The sequence below is a fragment of the Tachypleus tridentatus genome, chromosome 1 (assembly GCF_004210375.1).
Source record: "Tachypleus tridentatus isolate NWPU-2018 chromosome 1, ASM421037v1, whole genome shotgun sequence".
Lineage (NCBI taxonomy): Eukaryota > Metazoa > Arthropoda > Merostomata > Xiphosura > Limulidae > Tachypleus > Tachypleus tridentatus.
In genome coordinates, this window is record NC_134825.1 from 130,583,667 (window position 1) to 130,601,845 (window position 18,179).

Here is an 18,179-nt window from a genome sequence, read left to right on the forward strand (position 1 = left end):
TGGCCCATTGAGGAAGGAAAACACAACCCAGGTGGAATGCTTTGGTAAGGAATGAAGTTTCGAAGCATATAGTAAAGAGAGTTGTAAACGGCAGAGGTGCAAAGAAGGTTCATGAGACTATGTATATGTTCTGAACTGGTGAATGCAGAGCCGAAGTCCTTGATGATGAATAAGGTCTAGTATCTTTAAGGCTGAGGTCCTGGCAGAGCCATAGACCAGTGATCCATAGTCTAGTTTCGATCAAGTAAGAGTATGATATATCTTTAGCATGGAACATAGATCTGCTCCCCAAATGGTGGAAGATAGGACATGGAGGATGTTCAGTGCTCTTGTACACTTGACCTGTAGCTGCTTGATGTGTGGTATAAAGGCCAGCTTATGGTCAAAGATAAGCCCAAAGAACTTTGTCTCAGGGACCACAGATAGCAGAACTTCACTGATACAGAGTTCAAGATAAGGGTGAATACCCCGTTGGCAGCAAAAGTGCATGCAAACAGTTTTAGAGAGAGAGGTTAAAGCCGTTTGCTGTGGTCTACATCAGTAAACAATTGAGGGCATTTTGTAGCTGCTGCTCAAAATACCTCATGTTCGATGATTGACATGAGATATGAAAGTCGTCAACATACAGCCCATTTGCAACAGTGAGAGGGAGTTGTTCAATGATGGCATTAATTTTTATACTGAAAAGTGTGACACTCAGAACACAGCCCTGAGAGTCTCCAAGTTTCTGTAAAAAAGAACGGGAAAGTGTCGAACCCACACTAACTCGGAATTTCCTGTCCATTAAAATATTTTTAATAAAAACAGGCAAATGGCCATGAAACCCATATATATATATATAAGTCTCGCAAAATGCCATACCTCCATATTGTATCATAAGCCTTCTCAATGTCAAATAATATTGGTACAAGATGTTCTCGTTTGAGAAAGGCTTCTCTGATTTACGTTTCAAGTCGAATCAGGTGGTCCATGATGGAGAACGGTCATCGAAACCCACAGTGGGTGACCTGGAGGAGGTTGTTTGATTCAAGAAACCAAACAAGATGAGCATTAACCATCCTCTCTAAGGTCTTACAGAGACAGCTCATCGAAGCAATTGAACAGTAGTTTGAATTAATCTTGGAATCATTCCCAGGTTTGGAGAAAGGAAAAGGATTCTCCTGCCAGATCCAGTTAAAAGCAAGCAGAAGGATAGCAAGAGAAGCAGTAGATAGATGGCGTAGCATCTCATAGTGTATATCATCAGGTCTAACCAATGTACTGCCAGACTGATGAAGGGCCAGTTTGAGATCCACCAGCGTAAAGGGACGATTATAGTCATAGAGACAATCAGCTCATAAGGAAAGAGGTGATTGCTCTGGCCAAGTCTTGATGGCTAAGAAGGTGGAAGAAGAGGCAGAAGTACTAGATACCCAACAAAAGCTTTCACCTAAATTATCAGTGATAGTCTGGGTATCAGTTACTTCCTGGCCATCAGAGAGCAAGATCTGGAGGAGGACAGAGTGATATTGCCCACTGACCTTTCGAATCTTGTCCCATATGACTTTGGAACTGGTGGTAGAGGATATGCTGGTTGTGAAGTTAATCCAAGATTCCTTCTGGATTTGACATCTTACCCATCGAGCAAGTACATGGGCCTGCTGGAGAGCGATGCAGTACAAGAGTGTGGGATATATATATGAAAAGTATCTCAGGCTCATTTTTGAGCCTTCTGTGCCATGTAGCAAGCAGGATTCCACCATGGACAAGGATATAGTGGCAAACATTTCGAGGTTTTAGGAATACATTGAGCAGCTGCTTGTATAATACAGTCAGTTACTGCTGCCACACAGTCGTCTATTGATGGCTTACAGACAATGGCAGGATCAAGTTCTGTAAGAGCAGTGAAAGAGGGCCAATTTGCCTAATCCAGCTTCAACCAGGACATGCAGGTCGGGTGGCATTGACCACGGCCAGTCTCTCTCAAGATTATTGGAAAATTATCACTGCCTTGTGGATTATTGTCAACCCTCCATGAAAAATGGGTGAATAATGAAGGAGAGCAAATGGAGAGATCAATAGCAGTAAAAAACTGGCTAGGTGCATGGAAATAAGTAGAACCAGTATTGAAAAGAGAAAGGTTGTGATCAGAGAGTACACTTTCTATAGAACGACCCCTCCTATCACTATCAGCACTTCCCCAGAGAAGATGATGTCCATTAAAGTCCCCCAGGATGAAAAAGGGAGACAACAACTGTTCAATGAGAGCATCAAGGTCTGATTGATATGTCTCTCCATGTGACAGATAGATAGAACAAACAGCAATGGTATGACCCAAGGAAACACAGATGGCTACGGCCTCCAAGGGTGTGTTGAGTGGCAGAGAGAGGGTGTGCACACGCTGATCAACCAACAGTGCCACCCCTCCAAGCACTCGTCCATCACACAGCCTGTCATTTCTGTAGAAAGAAAACTGCCGAAAAGTGACTGTATCGGCAGGTTTCAGAAATGTTTCCTGTAAGGAGAGACAAACAGTATGGTCGGAAGCAATCAGTGTTTTGATGTCATTCAGATTAAAACGTAAACCTCGACAGTTCCACTGTATTAGAATGGCCATTTTTTTGCGTGTAGGCGAAATGGGCAGAGAACCCTGTTGTTTATGAACATGTCTTTTTTCCTTACTTTCCTTATTCGAGGGAGGTCTATCAACCTCCATGGATCCTGCCCTGGGTTGCTTGGACAGGTCTTTGCTGTTGGAAGGGGATTCCAGAGACTAAGGAGGTGAATGAATAATTGTTTTGGATCTTGGGGTGAGAGAGGAAGGTTGATCCGAGGAAATTCCTGAACCTCAAACCCCAGGATGTGGATTTTGGGGTTTGTTGGATTGTATGGGAGGAACAGAGATAGGTGTCGAGGTTCATTCATCACCTTTTTTAACCATGGAGGTCAAAAGACTATTTATTTGTTTGGAGAACAATTCTTTAAGAGGCACAGAGAGAACTGTCTGCACTCCCACAGTAGCTGTGGAATGAAGTGCAGCAGCATAGTTCGAGATGAGGTGGTGGACAGCAATTTTTGAGCATTAGAATAGGTAATGTTATGAATCGTTTTTAAATGCTGCAACTCTTTCTTTCAACCATTTAGGGCAAGAACAGGTAATGTTATGAATCATTTTTAAATGCTGCATCTCTTTTTCTTTCAATCATTTAGGGCAAGAACAAAAATAGGATGGGTGAGAGCCATTGCAACTGATGCAATGAGAGTCCTTTTCACACTCATAGGCATCATGGTTCTTGCCACTGCAACGAGCACACTTCAAGGAACCACAACATGACGTCTTTGAGTGACCAAACTGTTGACACTGCAACCTCAATAGGTATATCCCCAATTGCCTTCAACTGCAACAGGAGTTCACTGTGTTGAGATATGGATGTTTCCACCAATAAGTCACCAGATCAAAGTTTTTTACTGACTTTGAAGAGCCAACAAATCCCTCTGGTCCCTTCTGAATGAAAAAGGGAGACATTTGCCCTAAAAGTTGGTCTGAAATTGTGTGCAATATAAGAAAATGAGGTACGACAGGTGGTACGGATGGTGAGGATTGCTGCTCAGAATCTTCAAGATGTGGTTTATTTACCTATAGACTGTTTTTTCATTATTTTATTAAGATTTTTAAGTGAAGTATCCAAAATAAAAAAAAGGGAAATTTCGTTGCCACTGACACCACTCACCAAGGAGCCCTACGAGGGGACGCACTACAATGTCAAACAAGGACACTGCAGCAACGCCAGGGTTTTGTGAGCACTATATCCAAACACCAGCATCAGATATAATGTCCACAACACCTGTTGAGAACATCCAACAGTGGTACTTGGTTTACCCTAGCCCGAGTGGACCAGCCAACTGACCCAGGGGAGGGGCCACCCCAAGGTTGCCCATCTACAGGAATTCAAGGCCAAAATGGTGTGTTAGGGTTGGACCCCATCAATCACCAGGATCCTCTCCTCACCTTCACGAGTTGCTACACATAGCAAACATGTGAGTGGATGTTTAGATTCCAGAGGAGGTAAACTGAAAGTACAGAACCTACCCTGGGAGGTCCCCTCACCATGTACAGGAATCCACACTGGGGAACAATTCTCTAGAATCATTGAAGAAATAAGTTAATGAAATTCTTGAACCAACAACAAAATGGACTGAATGGTTTCCTCTCATTTCTAACTTTTCTTGAGTTTTATTTTGTAATATTAATATAATCTATAACTAAAGTTATTCTTGGCTGTTTGGACTTCAATGAAGTGTCTGTAACTCCCAAGTATTTGGTGAAAGTAACCCTGTTTGCTCAGTACTTCTTTCTCCATATCTTCTTACTTGCATTTCTTGAAGTGTTATCTAGCAAAATAACAGGTCCTCTGTACAGATTTTCTTGTCTTGCATGTTTCTGTTACTATATTTCTGGACTCCAAAAAACATATTCAGCATAAAAGCCTTGAAATCAACATATATATATTGTTTTACATAGTCTGTATGTATAATAATACAAGAAACATTGCTCTTAATTTTTCACAACTTCCTAAAATTACTGAGATGGAAAATTGTCAATAGACAGAATTTTCCCACTCTTGATCAGAATGAATATGTTAATAAGTAACAATTAAGTTACAATTTACTGGATGTATAAAATGAAATTTTTTGATCTACATTTAAAAATATTGAAATTCTAAAACTAGATTAAAAGTAGATACAATTTATTAATTATGTTTGTTCTAAGTTTAAAATAATTGGGTTATGTTTTTTTTTAACAGTGAGAAGGAGAAAGTCAAAGGATGTTAACAGCATCCCACAATCTAGGAATTACATCATCACAACTTCTATACAACAATAAATCTTACCACAATGCTTCCACTGAAGAGAACTTTAAGAGTCTTCTTGTATCATTGGTTGAATTGAAATCAGCATATTTATAACTATTATTGGATGTGTTTTAAATTTAAAATAAACTTTACTCATTAAGTTTAAGAATTTAAATACCTGAATCCAACTCACCACAGTTAGTTTTTCTTGCAAGTTAACACTATGGATACAGGCTAGGCAAGTTCCACCCAGCTTGTATCCACAAAAGTATTTACACTATAACTTTTCATAATGTACATGCATATTTACAAAATTTTGTAGATTATTAGTAACCAATACAAGGTTTTCATACACAAAACATCAGATTTTTAAACCAAGAATTAAGATTTTTTTTTATTAAAGATTAATTTGTGATTTTTTTCTTTGGGAATGTTGACCATCCAATATTCAAAGTAATTTTTATTTTAAGATTAAGAATACTTTTTTATCTGAAAATTATCAAGTTTAATTTGCATAACTATTTTCTTCTAAGTAATCAAGAAATGTTATTTTGAATATATATTTATAATTAATCTGTTATTTTATCAATGCTAGCTCTATATGGTGTTGGTCTATTTTACTGACCCTGTAACCACTATAAAAATGAGAAAATATGTCTAAATTACTGTATTTTATGCCTTGTAAGATGCTACATTGTGGAAGATGCACCCTAATTTTGAAAAGACAATTCTAAGAAAAATATGTTTTGATTCAGCAACCAACATCTTGATGCAGCCTTGACTTTTTTTCAACCTTCTGAGTAAATACAGTCAAATACATCATATTCTTCACAGTATATCAACAATATTAGTTAAATTGAATGTTTTATGCTATTTAAAATACTTGTAATTTGTAAATAATTAGTTTACAATCTGTATGAGAGACCATTTTGAGTAGATCCTAAGCTAACCTCTTGCCTAAACCCATCAATTTTGTCCTGGAAGACGCATAGAGATTTTTCAAGGTACTTTTAAAGAAAAAAAGTGCATCTTACAAAGCATAAAATACAGTACCTTTTTTCTTCAATAATAATTACAAGTTGTAACAGGAAACCACAAATGTTCATTCTAAACAGCTAAATCTCATAACAGTATACATCTATTTATATTTATTAATCTTAGTTTTATTGATCTTTGAACCATGACTGACTAAAAACATCCCAACATAAGTTAAAAAGTGCACAACATACATGCACTTCACATTACTGTATCAAATATCATAATGCAGTGAATAATTTAATAAGCTCTTGAAGCACAATTCCTGGAACTCTTCCTGTTTTGAAAGCACACTGGGGTAGAATTTATTTATTTATTGATAACATAATGCTTACGTTAAGATCTATCAAAATAATTATAAAATGCTTATCCTATGGCTTTGTAGAAGAGTCTCAGCCAATACAGTAAACTTGATAGATATTTGAATATTGGTCGATGAGAGAACACTTCCTACAGTCTATTCGAATCAAAGCTATGAAAACACAATGGTGTAGAATATATTGTTTTGTTTACACAGTACAATAGTCTTTTGAAATTAGTAAGTGGTGAGCAGACCCAATATGGTGAATTTGATAAATATTATATCTCGGAAAACAGAAAAGGTAGGAGGTTCTTATTTTATATTCTAGCTTGCTAACAACAAAAAATTTTAGCTTATAATTAGAATAAAACTATGGGCAATGTATGGTGAGTATCATAAAATGTAATCTGACTAAATCCAGAAGCTAGCATACCAGTATGAAACAAAAATTGATGTTAACAGTTTTTTACTTTAACATAATAACTAATGTTTAACACACAAATTTGAAGTAAAATCTACAATTTGATAAAGTTTATTAATATACATTCATAAAACAATAATTCAATACAATTTTGAATGTAAGTCTGCAAACTTGATGACATGTCCTTTAACTCCTAGCTATCCATATCAATAGAGTTAAAGGTACAGTTACAATATGAAAGACTTCTGCATTCAACTAACTAGTTACAACAAAAGTAATTATAACTAAAAAAAAAAAAAAAAGAGAGAAGAAGAATGTAATAATGTGTCAACCACAGTATGAGCACTATTACCAGTACCAACTGTCTGGGATACAACAGATGTAGCAGTGGTCAAAACATCATTTATAATCAGTGATGTCGAGAAAACCCACTTGTAGAGAAATATATATGTAAAATCGGCTCGTTTGGGTTAAGAAAATATTTTACGTAGAAGAGCGAACAACGTTTCAACCTTCTTCAGTCATCGTCAGGTTCACAAAGAAAGAAAGAGGTAACTGACCGGAAGCTGACCACATGTTTGGAAGGGGTTGTGTAACTGAGTGTCGGAATGTAGAGGGCAGTGTTAGATGTCAGTTACCTCTTTCTTTCTCTGTGAACCTGATGATGACTGAAGAAGGTTGAAACATTGTTCGCTCTTCTACGTAAAATATTTTCTCAACCCAAACAAGCCGATTTTACATATATAAAACATCATTTATGTTATATACTGCTTGAACAACAACAACTATTTCAATGTGAATGTTTTTAAAGTTGGTTTAATCAAAATTTTTATTTAGGTCACTATATGTCAGAATTAGGTTTATGACCTTTATTAACAACAACAAATTTATTTTAATACCAACAAATAAGTAATGAGCCAAAACCTGATACACTTTAATTGTAAAAAGGTTTAAATTTCATGTACAACCCAATGAAAACAATAACATGAAGAAAACTAATTTTTAATGAAGTTGCATAACTGATTTCTTATTACTATTTATAAAACAGGATTTATCCATCTTACCTTGGTTCTTTAAAATAGTTAACACCATTTTGAATTTTTGAAGCATTATTTTCAAGTTGTGTACCAACCAGTTCCTGCACATAAAATAGCACCAAATGAAATAAACATAGTAAGCAGTTGAAAACATATATAAAAACAAAATCTCAAACATTTGTAAAATACAAATTTTGTAGGTTTTTTTTGTAGGTTTCATTCAGGATTATGGGCTAGAAAAATTAAAACATCAAAAATAACTTTGGTAAGAAACCTTACAGCATATTAATGACATTTAACTTGTAAAAAGTATGTGAGAACCATACTTATTAATTAATGTTTCAAACATTAAAATACACTTTTAATGGTGTCAAAATAATAAAGATAGTTTGGTTCCAGAGTAACTATCAATAACTATCTAAATTTATAATGGTAAAAGATTTGTTTTGCCACAAACTACTCCAAGTTCATTCCACCAATCACACCCAAACTTCACAGAACGATATATTGGACCATATGGCATATCATCGGTAACTTATAAACCTTGTCTCACCCACCCTGGATTATGCCTACAGAAAAACTTTATTGGTTTAGCTAATTAATCCACAGTTTTGAAACAATGTTTTTTCCTAAGATGTTTTATCTTGAAATTCTTCTTGAAAATGTTTGGTAAAGTTTTCTTGGAAAATTTTTAGTTATTTTATTAAAAATGTCAAATATTCACTCTTTTGCCAAGAAAAATGGCAATTAAGATACAAAGTCAGATCCTTAAAGTGACAGGGCTATATCTGAATGTCCCTTGATTTTTAAATAGTAAATTTTGTGTTGGATATTCTAGATTATGATTCCTAAAAAACATTCCTATTTTGCACAGAAAAGAAAAAAGAACTACTGTGGTCTATCAAGAAGCAGTTGGAGAATCAATAAACAGAGACTGTAGAAAGGGATTAGTAGAAGTATTAAAATAAAGTTACTGTAATATCATTTCTTTAATGTCAAATAAAGACAGTGAGAAATAAATTATACACATAAATATAAATTATTTGTTTAGCTTATTATTTCAAGCTCTACATTCAATCCTTATTTTGCTGGATGTAGGATGGGAACCTGAACTTCAAAAAATTAAAATTGTATTGCCTAACATATGACAAAAATTATCAGTTCATAAAAGCTACTTTTTATATAAGGTTCCAAGAACTGCATGGTGGGCATGATATAAGATTTAAATTGATAAATAAAAAATTAAAAAGTTTCTATTTCTAATTTTCTGAAAACATCAGCTATTTAAATGATTAGAAATAATGCTAAACAATTCACTCATAATTCTTCAAATATAATTACTGATTAGTGTTACAAATTTGCTAGTAAGAAAACTTAGAAAGCACAAGAAAAAATTAATAGTACACATCTTAGAAAGAAGATACCCAGATTTTTACTATCAAGGATCTCTGATACATACATTTCAGCCATTCATGTTACAAAATTCTGAATACAGAATATTATTATGACTAATTAATAAACCTCCTGACAGTTTTGCAATCCCCATTTGAGCTGCATGGAATACCCAGGATATATACCAGAAAACAGAGGGAAGTGAAACCTACACTTCAAATGAATTTACTGTTTGCTAAGGCAATTTGTTGACATTCAAGATTCTAGTTAACCCAAAGTTTCAGGTCCCATATGCACGATCATTTTTCCAGATGTATGAAAGTTGACCTACCCCATGTATCCAATATGCAGCTCAAAATGCCCCACATGCAAGGCAAGCACAAGTACTTTGCTTCAAATTTTGTATCATAACAAACTAAATAGTATACAAGTTGCACACAGCTGCCTTAAAAACTTACTTTTATAAGAAAATATTTTAAAATTTCTCAATCTCCTCTAGTATGAAAAATGTAACATTTGTTATATGTCTTCTCTATTCTTTAATGTTTTGTTTCCCCTCTGAGAAGTATACAATTTTATGTACATTACTCATTATCATATTGTCATTTCTTAGACAAAGCACAATTTACATAGACTTAAATATTTAGTTACAGAGCAATAAAGTAGAAAATCAGACCCCTCCTGCCAAATCCTCTCTTTCAGAACTTGCCAACAGTTCATTTTTTATCTGTCAAATTATGTACTATGTTGTTTTTTGTACAGAGAATTTTCTATTTTCCTTTCATTTAAAAATGGAAACACATCAGTCAACCAATTAGAAAGCCAGAAATACTGTGATAGCTATGGAACATTATTCCCTTTTTACATATTATTATTCAGTATTATTTGGTGCATTATTTAATTAAATATGAATTATTTAATACAGTAGTACTATTAGTATAGAAAAATAGGGTTAAATTTCATAGACAATTGTGAGCAAAAAAAAGCAAGTACTTTATTTCATGATTTTCTTATGTATCGTGTTTATTATTGTTATAAAAGCAACTAAAATGTAAAAATTGAAAAGATTCAGATTAAATAAAACAAATTTTTACAAAATACACTTGTGACTAGTCTGTGCATTATGTAATTCAATACTGTAAATATGAGCTGTACATTCACAACATGATCTGCAATTTATAGTAGTCAGAGACAGATTCAAAAGGCAATAAAACAATAATTTATGTACAAATATATGAATACTATTACAAGCTTTAAGCTATTTAGAATAAACAAATGTGGTTTTCCATTACAATTTGCAATCATTCCAAAATGAAAATGAGGAAATTTTAAATTTCATAATTTTTATGGTGCTTATGTGGCTTGTCAAACTGACCTCATGTAGAGTTAAAGAAGTTAAGAAAAAACTACCTTTACACTACAGATAAATATAAAATATATTTTTATTTAAATCAATGTTTCACTTTTGCAGCTTCTTCATGGTTAATAAACATAACTGTTACAGTTACAATATACCCCTATTATTAAGATCATAAGAAGCAGACAATAATTGAATTACTGTACCCAGATAAAAAAGATTTTGGCTTTTTTCATTACTCCTATTTTGAAAAATCAAGCATGATGTAACACATGCTGGTTTTTACATAAAGTACAGTTACTTTTTAATTGTAATCAAAATAAAATTAAAAGTAAATTAAATTATTAAAGTTTGTAAAAAGGAATCAAGGTAAAAGAAAACAAAGTTTAATTTTTGAATTAAAAACTTAAATAGTGTTAAATCCAATTTTTAAATCTCATTTACAGCACTAAGAGAGAAAGTAACGTAATATAAGTTTTAAAAATCTTTCTGTAGCATAATGTTATTTATTATAACTCACCAGGATGACTGACGGGTAAGTTCAAACATCAGCAGTAGTCACCTAAAGTTTGCCTTTCCAGTCCTGGTTTTGAATTATTTGATATCACAGACATTTTCTAAATTTGTACTGAACTAATTTTACTTTAAATTATAAAAAAGCATGATAAAAAACAAAGTCTAATTTATGAATTAAAAACTTAAATAAAAAAAACTGTTCCATCATTCAGAGTTGTAATGAGAGCATCACAGTAAAATGTGGGCTATTGTGACCCGAGTGTCACACATTGTTTTCTTTTATCTGGGACAATACACCAATGAGTAAAAAACTGCTCTCTTTCTCAACTTTCTCTTTCTGATCCTTACATAAAGAAGATGGCCAAAGTCCAATAGAGGGTATTATCTGGAAAAGCTTGTTTCCATGTTGCTAACTCCAAGTCAACTGCCAACTGGCACAGAGCCAAGCCTTAAATACAGAACCATAGTCCATGTATGGAACAGGCACAGCAGTGACAGCACCAGAGCAAACAAATTTAGCTGTGGTGTTGGCGAGCTCATTTCCACAAATACCAAAGTGGCCTGGTATCCAGAAGAACTGGATAGAAGTAGATGTTAGAGAGAAATGGGCCAGTCAGTTTTGAATATTGGCAAGAACAGGGTGAGAACTATGCAATTCAGTTTAAATAGTGCAATTCAAGTATTGTTTAGCTTTTATGTGACCCAGAGCAAGAGAAATGGCATACAGTTCAGCAGTGAACCCAGAAACTCGATGGGACTCTGTGCACAACCACCGAACCACAACAAACCATGGCAGAACCCATACAGTCACCTGATTTTGAACCATCTATATAAACAGAAATGACAGGATGGTTCAAAAGATGTTCAGTAAATAAAAGATGGTACTTCCAATCAGGGGTATCCACTTTTCTCAGATGTCTTAAAGCAAGGTAACATCTGGAGACTGTAATAAGCCATGGTGGGATGGGCTGACCAATGGATACAGCAATGTCATCCAACTGTGCCTGGATACAAAAGCCAAAAGGAACAATGGCAGTTCACCTGTTCTGAAAAAGCATGGCCCACTGAGGAAGGAAACCACAACCCCAGGTGGGATGCTGTGTTAAGGATTGAAGTTTCAAAGCATACAGTAAAGTCAGTTGCAAAGGATGGTGTAGAGAAGATTCATGAGACTCTATGTATAAGCTCTGGACTGGGGAAGTGCTGAAAGCCCCTCAGCAGAGCCAAAGTTCCTGATGATGAATGGAGCCCAGCATATTCAAGACCAAGGTCCTGGTAGAGCCATAGACCAGAGACCCATAGTCCAGTTTCAATCAAGTATGAGTACAATATATCTTTAACACCACTAAATGTCATGGCAGGCATTATTCCACAACATATGAGGATATCATGGAAAACATGTCAAGGTTTTAGGAATACATTGAGCAGCTGCCTGGATAATATAGTTAGTCACTGCTGTCACCCAGTCGTCTATTGGCGACTTACAGAAAATGGCAGGATCAAGTTCTGTGAAAGCAATGAAAGAGGGCCAGTTGGCTTGATCCAGCTTTCACCTGGTCACATGGGTTAGATGGCATTGACCACAGCCAAATTCTCTCAAAATTATAAGAAAATAATCACTGCCTCATGGATTACTGTCAACTCTTATTGAAAAGTGGGATAATAATGGAGAGCAAATTTAAGATCAACAGTAGTAAAAGACTGACTAGGTGCATGACAATGAGAATAAGAACCAATATTGAAAGGAGAAAGGTTGTGATCTGAGAGTATATGCTCTACAGAGCAAACCATTCCATCAATATCAACACCTCCCCAGATGAGATTATGTCCAGGGTTAAAAAGGGAGCTAGCAATTGTTCAATGAGAACATCAAGGTCTGTTTGAAAATAATTTCTTCAGGAGACAGGTAGAGAGAACAGTGATGGTATGACCCAAGGAAGCACGGATGGTTACGGCCTCCAAAGGAGTGTTGAGTAGCAAAGACATGGTGAGCACATGCTGATTGACCAACAGTGCCACCACTTTATGCATTCATTCATCACACAACCTGTTGTTTCTCCACAAAAAAAACTGCCGAAATGTGACTGTATCGGCAGGCTTCAGAAATGTTTCCTGTAAGGAAAGACGTACAAGCTGGTAAGAAGTAATAAGCATTTTGATGTCATCCAGAATAGAACATAAACCTCAATAGTTCTATTGTATCAAAGTGGCTATTTTTTATTTATATGTTGGCAAATTGGGTTGAGAGCCCTTCTGTCTTTCACCATGTCCTTTTTCTTTATTTTCTTTATTCAAGGAAGGTCTATCAACCTCCACAGATCCTGCTCTGGGGTGACTGGGCAGGCCTGTCAAAGGAAAAAAATTCCAGTAACTGAGGATATGAACAAATGATAATTTTTCATCTTGGGACAGAAGAAGAAAATGTACCTGAGGAAATGCCCATACCTGGAACCAAAGGAAGTGGATCTGGGAGCTTGCTGGAATGAATGGTATGAACTAAGATGGGTGTCTATGTTGCTTCATCAACTTTCTTAACCATGGAGGTCAAAAGACCTTTCTTATGGTTTGAGAACAATTCTCCTGGAGGCACAGTGAGATCCATCTGCTCTCCCACTGTAGTAGTAAAATGAAGTGCAGTAGCATACATACAAGGTGAAGTGGTGGACAGTAACTTACAAGCCTCTGGATAAGTAATGTTTTGAATCATTTTCAAACACTGTAGCTCTTTTTCTTCCAACCACTTAAGGCATTATAAAAGTAGGATGGGTGCGAGTTGTTACAATTAATGCAATGAGGGTCTGTTTCACACTCATAGGCATTGTAGTCCTTGCCACCGTAATGAACACACCTCAAGGAACCACAACATGATGTCTTTGAGTGACCGAACCTCTGACATTGGAAACATTTCAGAAATTTTGGAATATATGGCCATACCTTGCAATTAAGACAACCTACCTTGATGGTGGTAGGTGGCATAGTGATATAAATGTAAAAATTAGAACATTGGTTGAAATCATAATTCGATCTTTGCAAGTGGAGATAAACCTCACTGCAAAAACTCCTTGGGTGGAGAAACCAGCAAAGATCACTGACTCGGGGATGTTCTTCAAATCCCTCTCAATAATAATTCCTTGTGATGAATTCAAAGTAACATGGGGAGTAACCTCAATGGGTATATCCCCAATCACCTTCAAATGCAAGAGGAGTTCACTGTGTTTAGCAATGGATGTTTCCACCAATATGTCACCAGAGCAAAGCTTTTTGACTGACTTAGGAGAGCCAGCAAGTCCTTTCTGGATAAAAAAAGGAAAACATTTTCCCTAAAGGTTTGTGTGAAAGAAAATGTAATATAAGAAAATGAGATACAGGTGTTATGCAGGTTGAAGATTGCTGCTCAGAATCTTCAAGATGTGGTCATTTACCTGTGGACTGTCTTTTCACTATTTATTTAAATTCCTATTTGAGGGATCCATGATAAAGAAAGAATATTTTGATGCCCACCGACCCCATCAACCATGAAGCCCTACAAGGGGATGCATAATAGTGCCAAACTTGACCCTCAACCAAGTGGACCAGCCAACTGACCCTAGGGGACCACCCCAAGGCTGCCCATCTACAGGAATTCAAAGCCAAAGTGGTGCCTTATAGTTGGACCCCTCAACCACCAGAATCCTCTCCTCCCCTTCACGAGTCACCACGCTTGGCAAACACATGGGGGGATCTTTAGATCTCTGAGGAGGTAAACTGAAAGAACAGAACCTTCTCTGAGAGGTGCCCTCACCACATACAGGAATTCACACTGAGGAGTTCAGATTAATTAATTCTTTTAGGATAACTATAAATTTTCGGGAAACATTTTTTGAGTTGGTCAGTCCCACATAAGCATAAAAGCAATATTTTTATTTTGGCCCAAGTATGGGATAGTATAGACTTTATCAGTTTAAGTACCTGTGGCCTAGGTATACCAGTTTTCCCCTTATTTTTTCCCCTTTGTGAGACTAAAAAAATACAAACACCATATTATTAAACCAAATGTTTATATCTGAAAAGATCTGAAAGGAATATACAGCATCAAAAATGTATACATATATATAGCAAGACATATGCTTATATATAAACATTTAATACATCAAATACTTACGGCATAGTAACTTACTAAAGAACAAATTTAGTAGCGATCCTGAATTTTCTTGCAAGAAAAACAGCTTGCAACCACTAGTTAAGATTAAGGCCTTCAATGGTGTGTTTAAAAACTTGTGATAACTTTTTTCTTTTAACACATTTTTTTACCTATTTCAGAATACTTAGGGAAAGAAATTTTTAACTACACAAAAATCTTTAGCATTTCTAATGAATGAAAACATATGAATGACACTCCAAGAAAATGCAACTCTCACTCATGCAATATGTTTTGGACTTTTGTGGTAACCAACCTAAAATATGAACCCAACAATTCTTCACCTTCAAAAATACAAGTCTCAGTGCCAAGATCCTTTTGTCTCAATTTGTTCTCCAATTCTGACCATTTTTCAAAATTCCAATTTACTACTTTTGTATGGAAAGTCATTGGCCTTCAGTTTTCATTGTGACCTTAACTTCTGAGCAACATTAACCAAATTTAATCAATTTTCCTTGGAGATGATCAAACTTTTATAAAGAAATTTACAAAAAATCACATGAAACATTTTCCAAATACTATATTTACACACACACAAAGATACTGAGAAGAGTGGAAACAACATCACTGCCTGCAGATGAGAATAATAAAGTGATTTTTCTATAAAGTAACAAAACTGAAATTCCTAATATGTATATCAGTCACTTAGAAATAAATAACCACATTTAAATGTTGACGTTCACAGGAGTTTGAAGTATTCATAAGGTACCTGAAAGAAGAATCATTAATGAAGCTGACTAGGCTGTTGCATTTCCATGTATATATTTAGAAATCAGAAATAATATATACTTTGGTAATAACCTGTAAAAGAAAACAAAAAGAAATAATTACAATACTCACCTTAGACTTTAACATTGAACTTCCAGAAATCAACACCCACAAATCTTTAGCTGACCTAATAAAAAAAATTTATCAAAATACCATCAGTCTATGAGCCAATAAGTTTAAATATTTTTACAGTTTCTAAAATGAACTAATTATTTACAGTATAGATACAAATATTATTACCATTCACAATTTCTAATTTCTTGTAAAACTACAACTATCCATCACAATTTAGCAAGTTGCTTATCTAGTATTACTTATGTTGTAATAATAAAATGTAAAAAATACGATGCTTTTAATGTATACACTTGATAAAGGCAATAAATATTTTAAATATTATATATATATACACAGATTGTTCAATTTTATGACCTAATTGCTAAAAAAACCTCAAAATCAGTATAACATCCATATACAAAATATAATAATAAATCTAAATTATTACTTCATTATGTATCCATAGATTTTGCATTTGATAAAAATTTTACTACCACAGTTAAATGTATAATTTGGACTGCATTATATAATAAATAATTCAAAAGTAGGTTTTCCAGACACCAAAGACTTTGTTACCAAAAACAATTAAATGCTACAACAGGCACACAAAACTTGTACAATAATTATGAGCAAATTTCACATTCAAGACAAAACATATCTAATTTGTCAACTGGAATTTTCCATCATTTTCCTCAAATTCATTAATGTTTCTAATGTCAACTTTTGCAAAGAGATATAATCAAACTCAGAACAGATTAAAAAGTTTTGTTGTTTTATAAAGTTAGTTTCTGATAAAGTTTCTACATTATTATTTGATAGCTAATGTGATATAGAGCAGTACATTTTCTACTCTCTTAATTAATGTTTTTCTTTTTAATTTAGGCATTTTCTTTTATTTAGTTTGGACACAGAAAATTTATCAAGTAAACATATGAATCATAGAGGAAAAATTCATATAGCTGAGAAATTAGTGGAATTTGCTGAATGATTAATCATTGAGATCATTAATTATTATTACATTCAACTAATCAATTATTCTCAGGTGATATTTAAAAAGCAGAAATAATCATAAATCAATAATCAGTAATAACTGAGAACACTAATTTTAATTTGTTGATTATTTTTATGCTTTGTAACACTCATTAACTAAGTTAAACAACTTTGAATTAATCAAAATTAATAATGGCATTATTTTGTTTACTGATGTTGTTGCTAATGTGATTCAAATTTTCAAAGGGGAATAATAATAATTCTTTCTGATAAAAGAAGGTTTGCAAAACAATTCAGCAAAATATGACATAAAATAGTCATCACGTATTCATTAAAAAGAAAAGATCTTGCTTTACTAAAGACTTTTTTTTTTTTTTTTGAGGATGTTATCGATTTTGTGTTCTCAAATTTCCAAAATATTTTAACATGGTATCACACACAATGAAGACAATGAATTCCCCTGAATGACTTGAATAAATTGGTAATTTAAAAAGGAAAAAAAAATGTAAAATGACCCCCAATTACAATAAATGCAAATTATCATAACTTGGGTCACAATGCAATAAATAATTGTAGTATTGATACCAATAAAATTACGCGAGTGCTTTTGTTTTTTACGCTGTTTTAGGTGCAAAACAATTCAGAAGAATTTTGAAAAAGCTTCGTCAGTAATACTGTAAGTCTCAGATTTACTTTCATATCACGTAACTATACAAGTTGTGAATTGTATTTTTTTTTCAATACAAGAACGTGAAAAATTGTACTCACAAATTCGGCATTTTGAACAATATAATTTACAAAATTCGTCTAACTAAAATAATCAGCTTCTTGTACGATGTAATTCAACCATCGCGGTAACCACATCTGAAAAGTCTCCCAATTACTAGTAGATGGCGCAGTACCTAAAATGATAAAAGTAAAATATATCAATATTGGTGTATCAGAAAATGTAATGCTGTTTTAACTTACATTATTGAAATATACTATTAATTGCAGTAAAGTCATCGTATACATGTTACTGCAGTACAAAATGCTGCTTGTTTCTTCAAGAATAAAAAAAAAATACAAAGTAATGAAGATATTGGAAATATCGAGGTTACATCTTTTACTAATTAAAAAGCATTGAGGCGCGTCATGGCCAAGTGGATAAGGCAGTCGACTCAAAATCCGAGGAACCCGAGTTCGAATTCCCGTCACACCAAACATGATCGCCCTTTCAGCCGTGTGGGCTTTATACTATGACGGCCAATCCCACTATTCGTTAGTAAAAGAGTAAGCCAAGAGTTGGCGGTGGGTGCT

The 18,179-nt window shown here is 34.3% G+C and overlaps 1 protein-coding gene across 11 annotated transcripts in view; it reads right to left on the reverse strand.

The window, feature by feature from the left end:
- The window catches only part of Nup188 (nuclear pore complex protein Nup188), a 173,289-nt gene extending 155,512 nt beyond the window's left edge, over positions 1-17,777 (reverse strand). For 9 of the 11 annotated variants that reach the window (XM_076452137.1, XM_076452103.1, XM_076452093.1 and 6 more), the window contains exons 1-3: positions 17,649-17,777; positions 15,909-15,963; positions 7,654-7,727 (exon numbers count right to left, since the gene is read on the reverse strand). In XM_076452137.1, coding sequence (XP_076308252.1) covers positions 7,654-7,727; positions 15,909-15,963; positions 17,649-17,659 — 140 coding nt within the window. In that variant the 5' untranslated portion in view covers positions 17,660-17,777. The remainder of the gene's footprint in view (positions 1-7,653; positions 7,728-15,908; positions 15,964-17,648) is intronic. The other 2 variants (XM_076452163.1, XM_076452153.1) reach the window with 1 other exon arrangement.
- Positions 17,778-18,179: the final 402 nt, after the last annotated feature.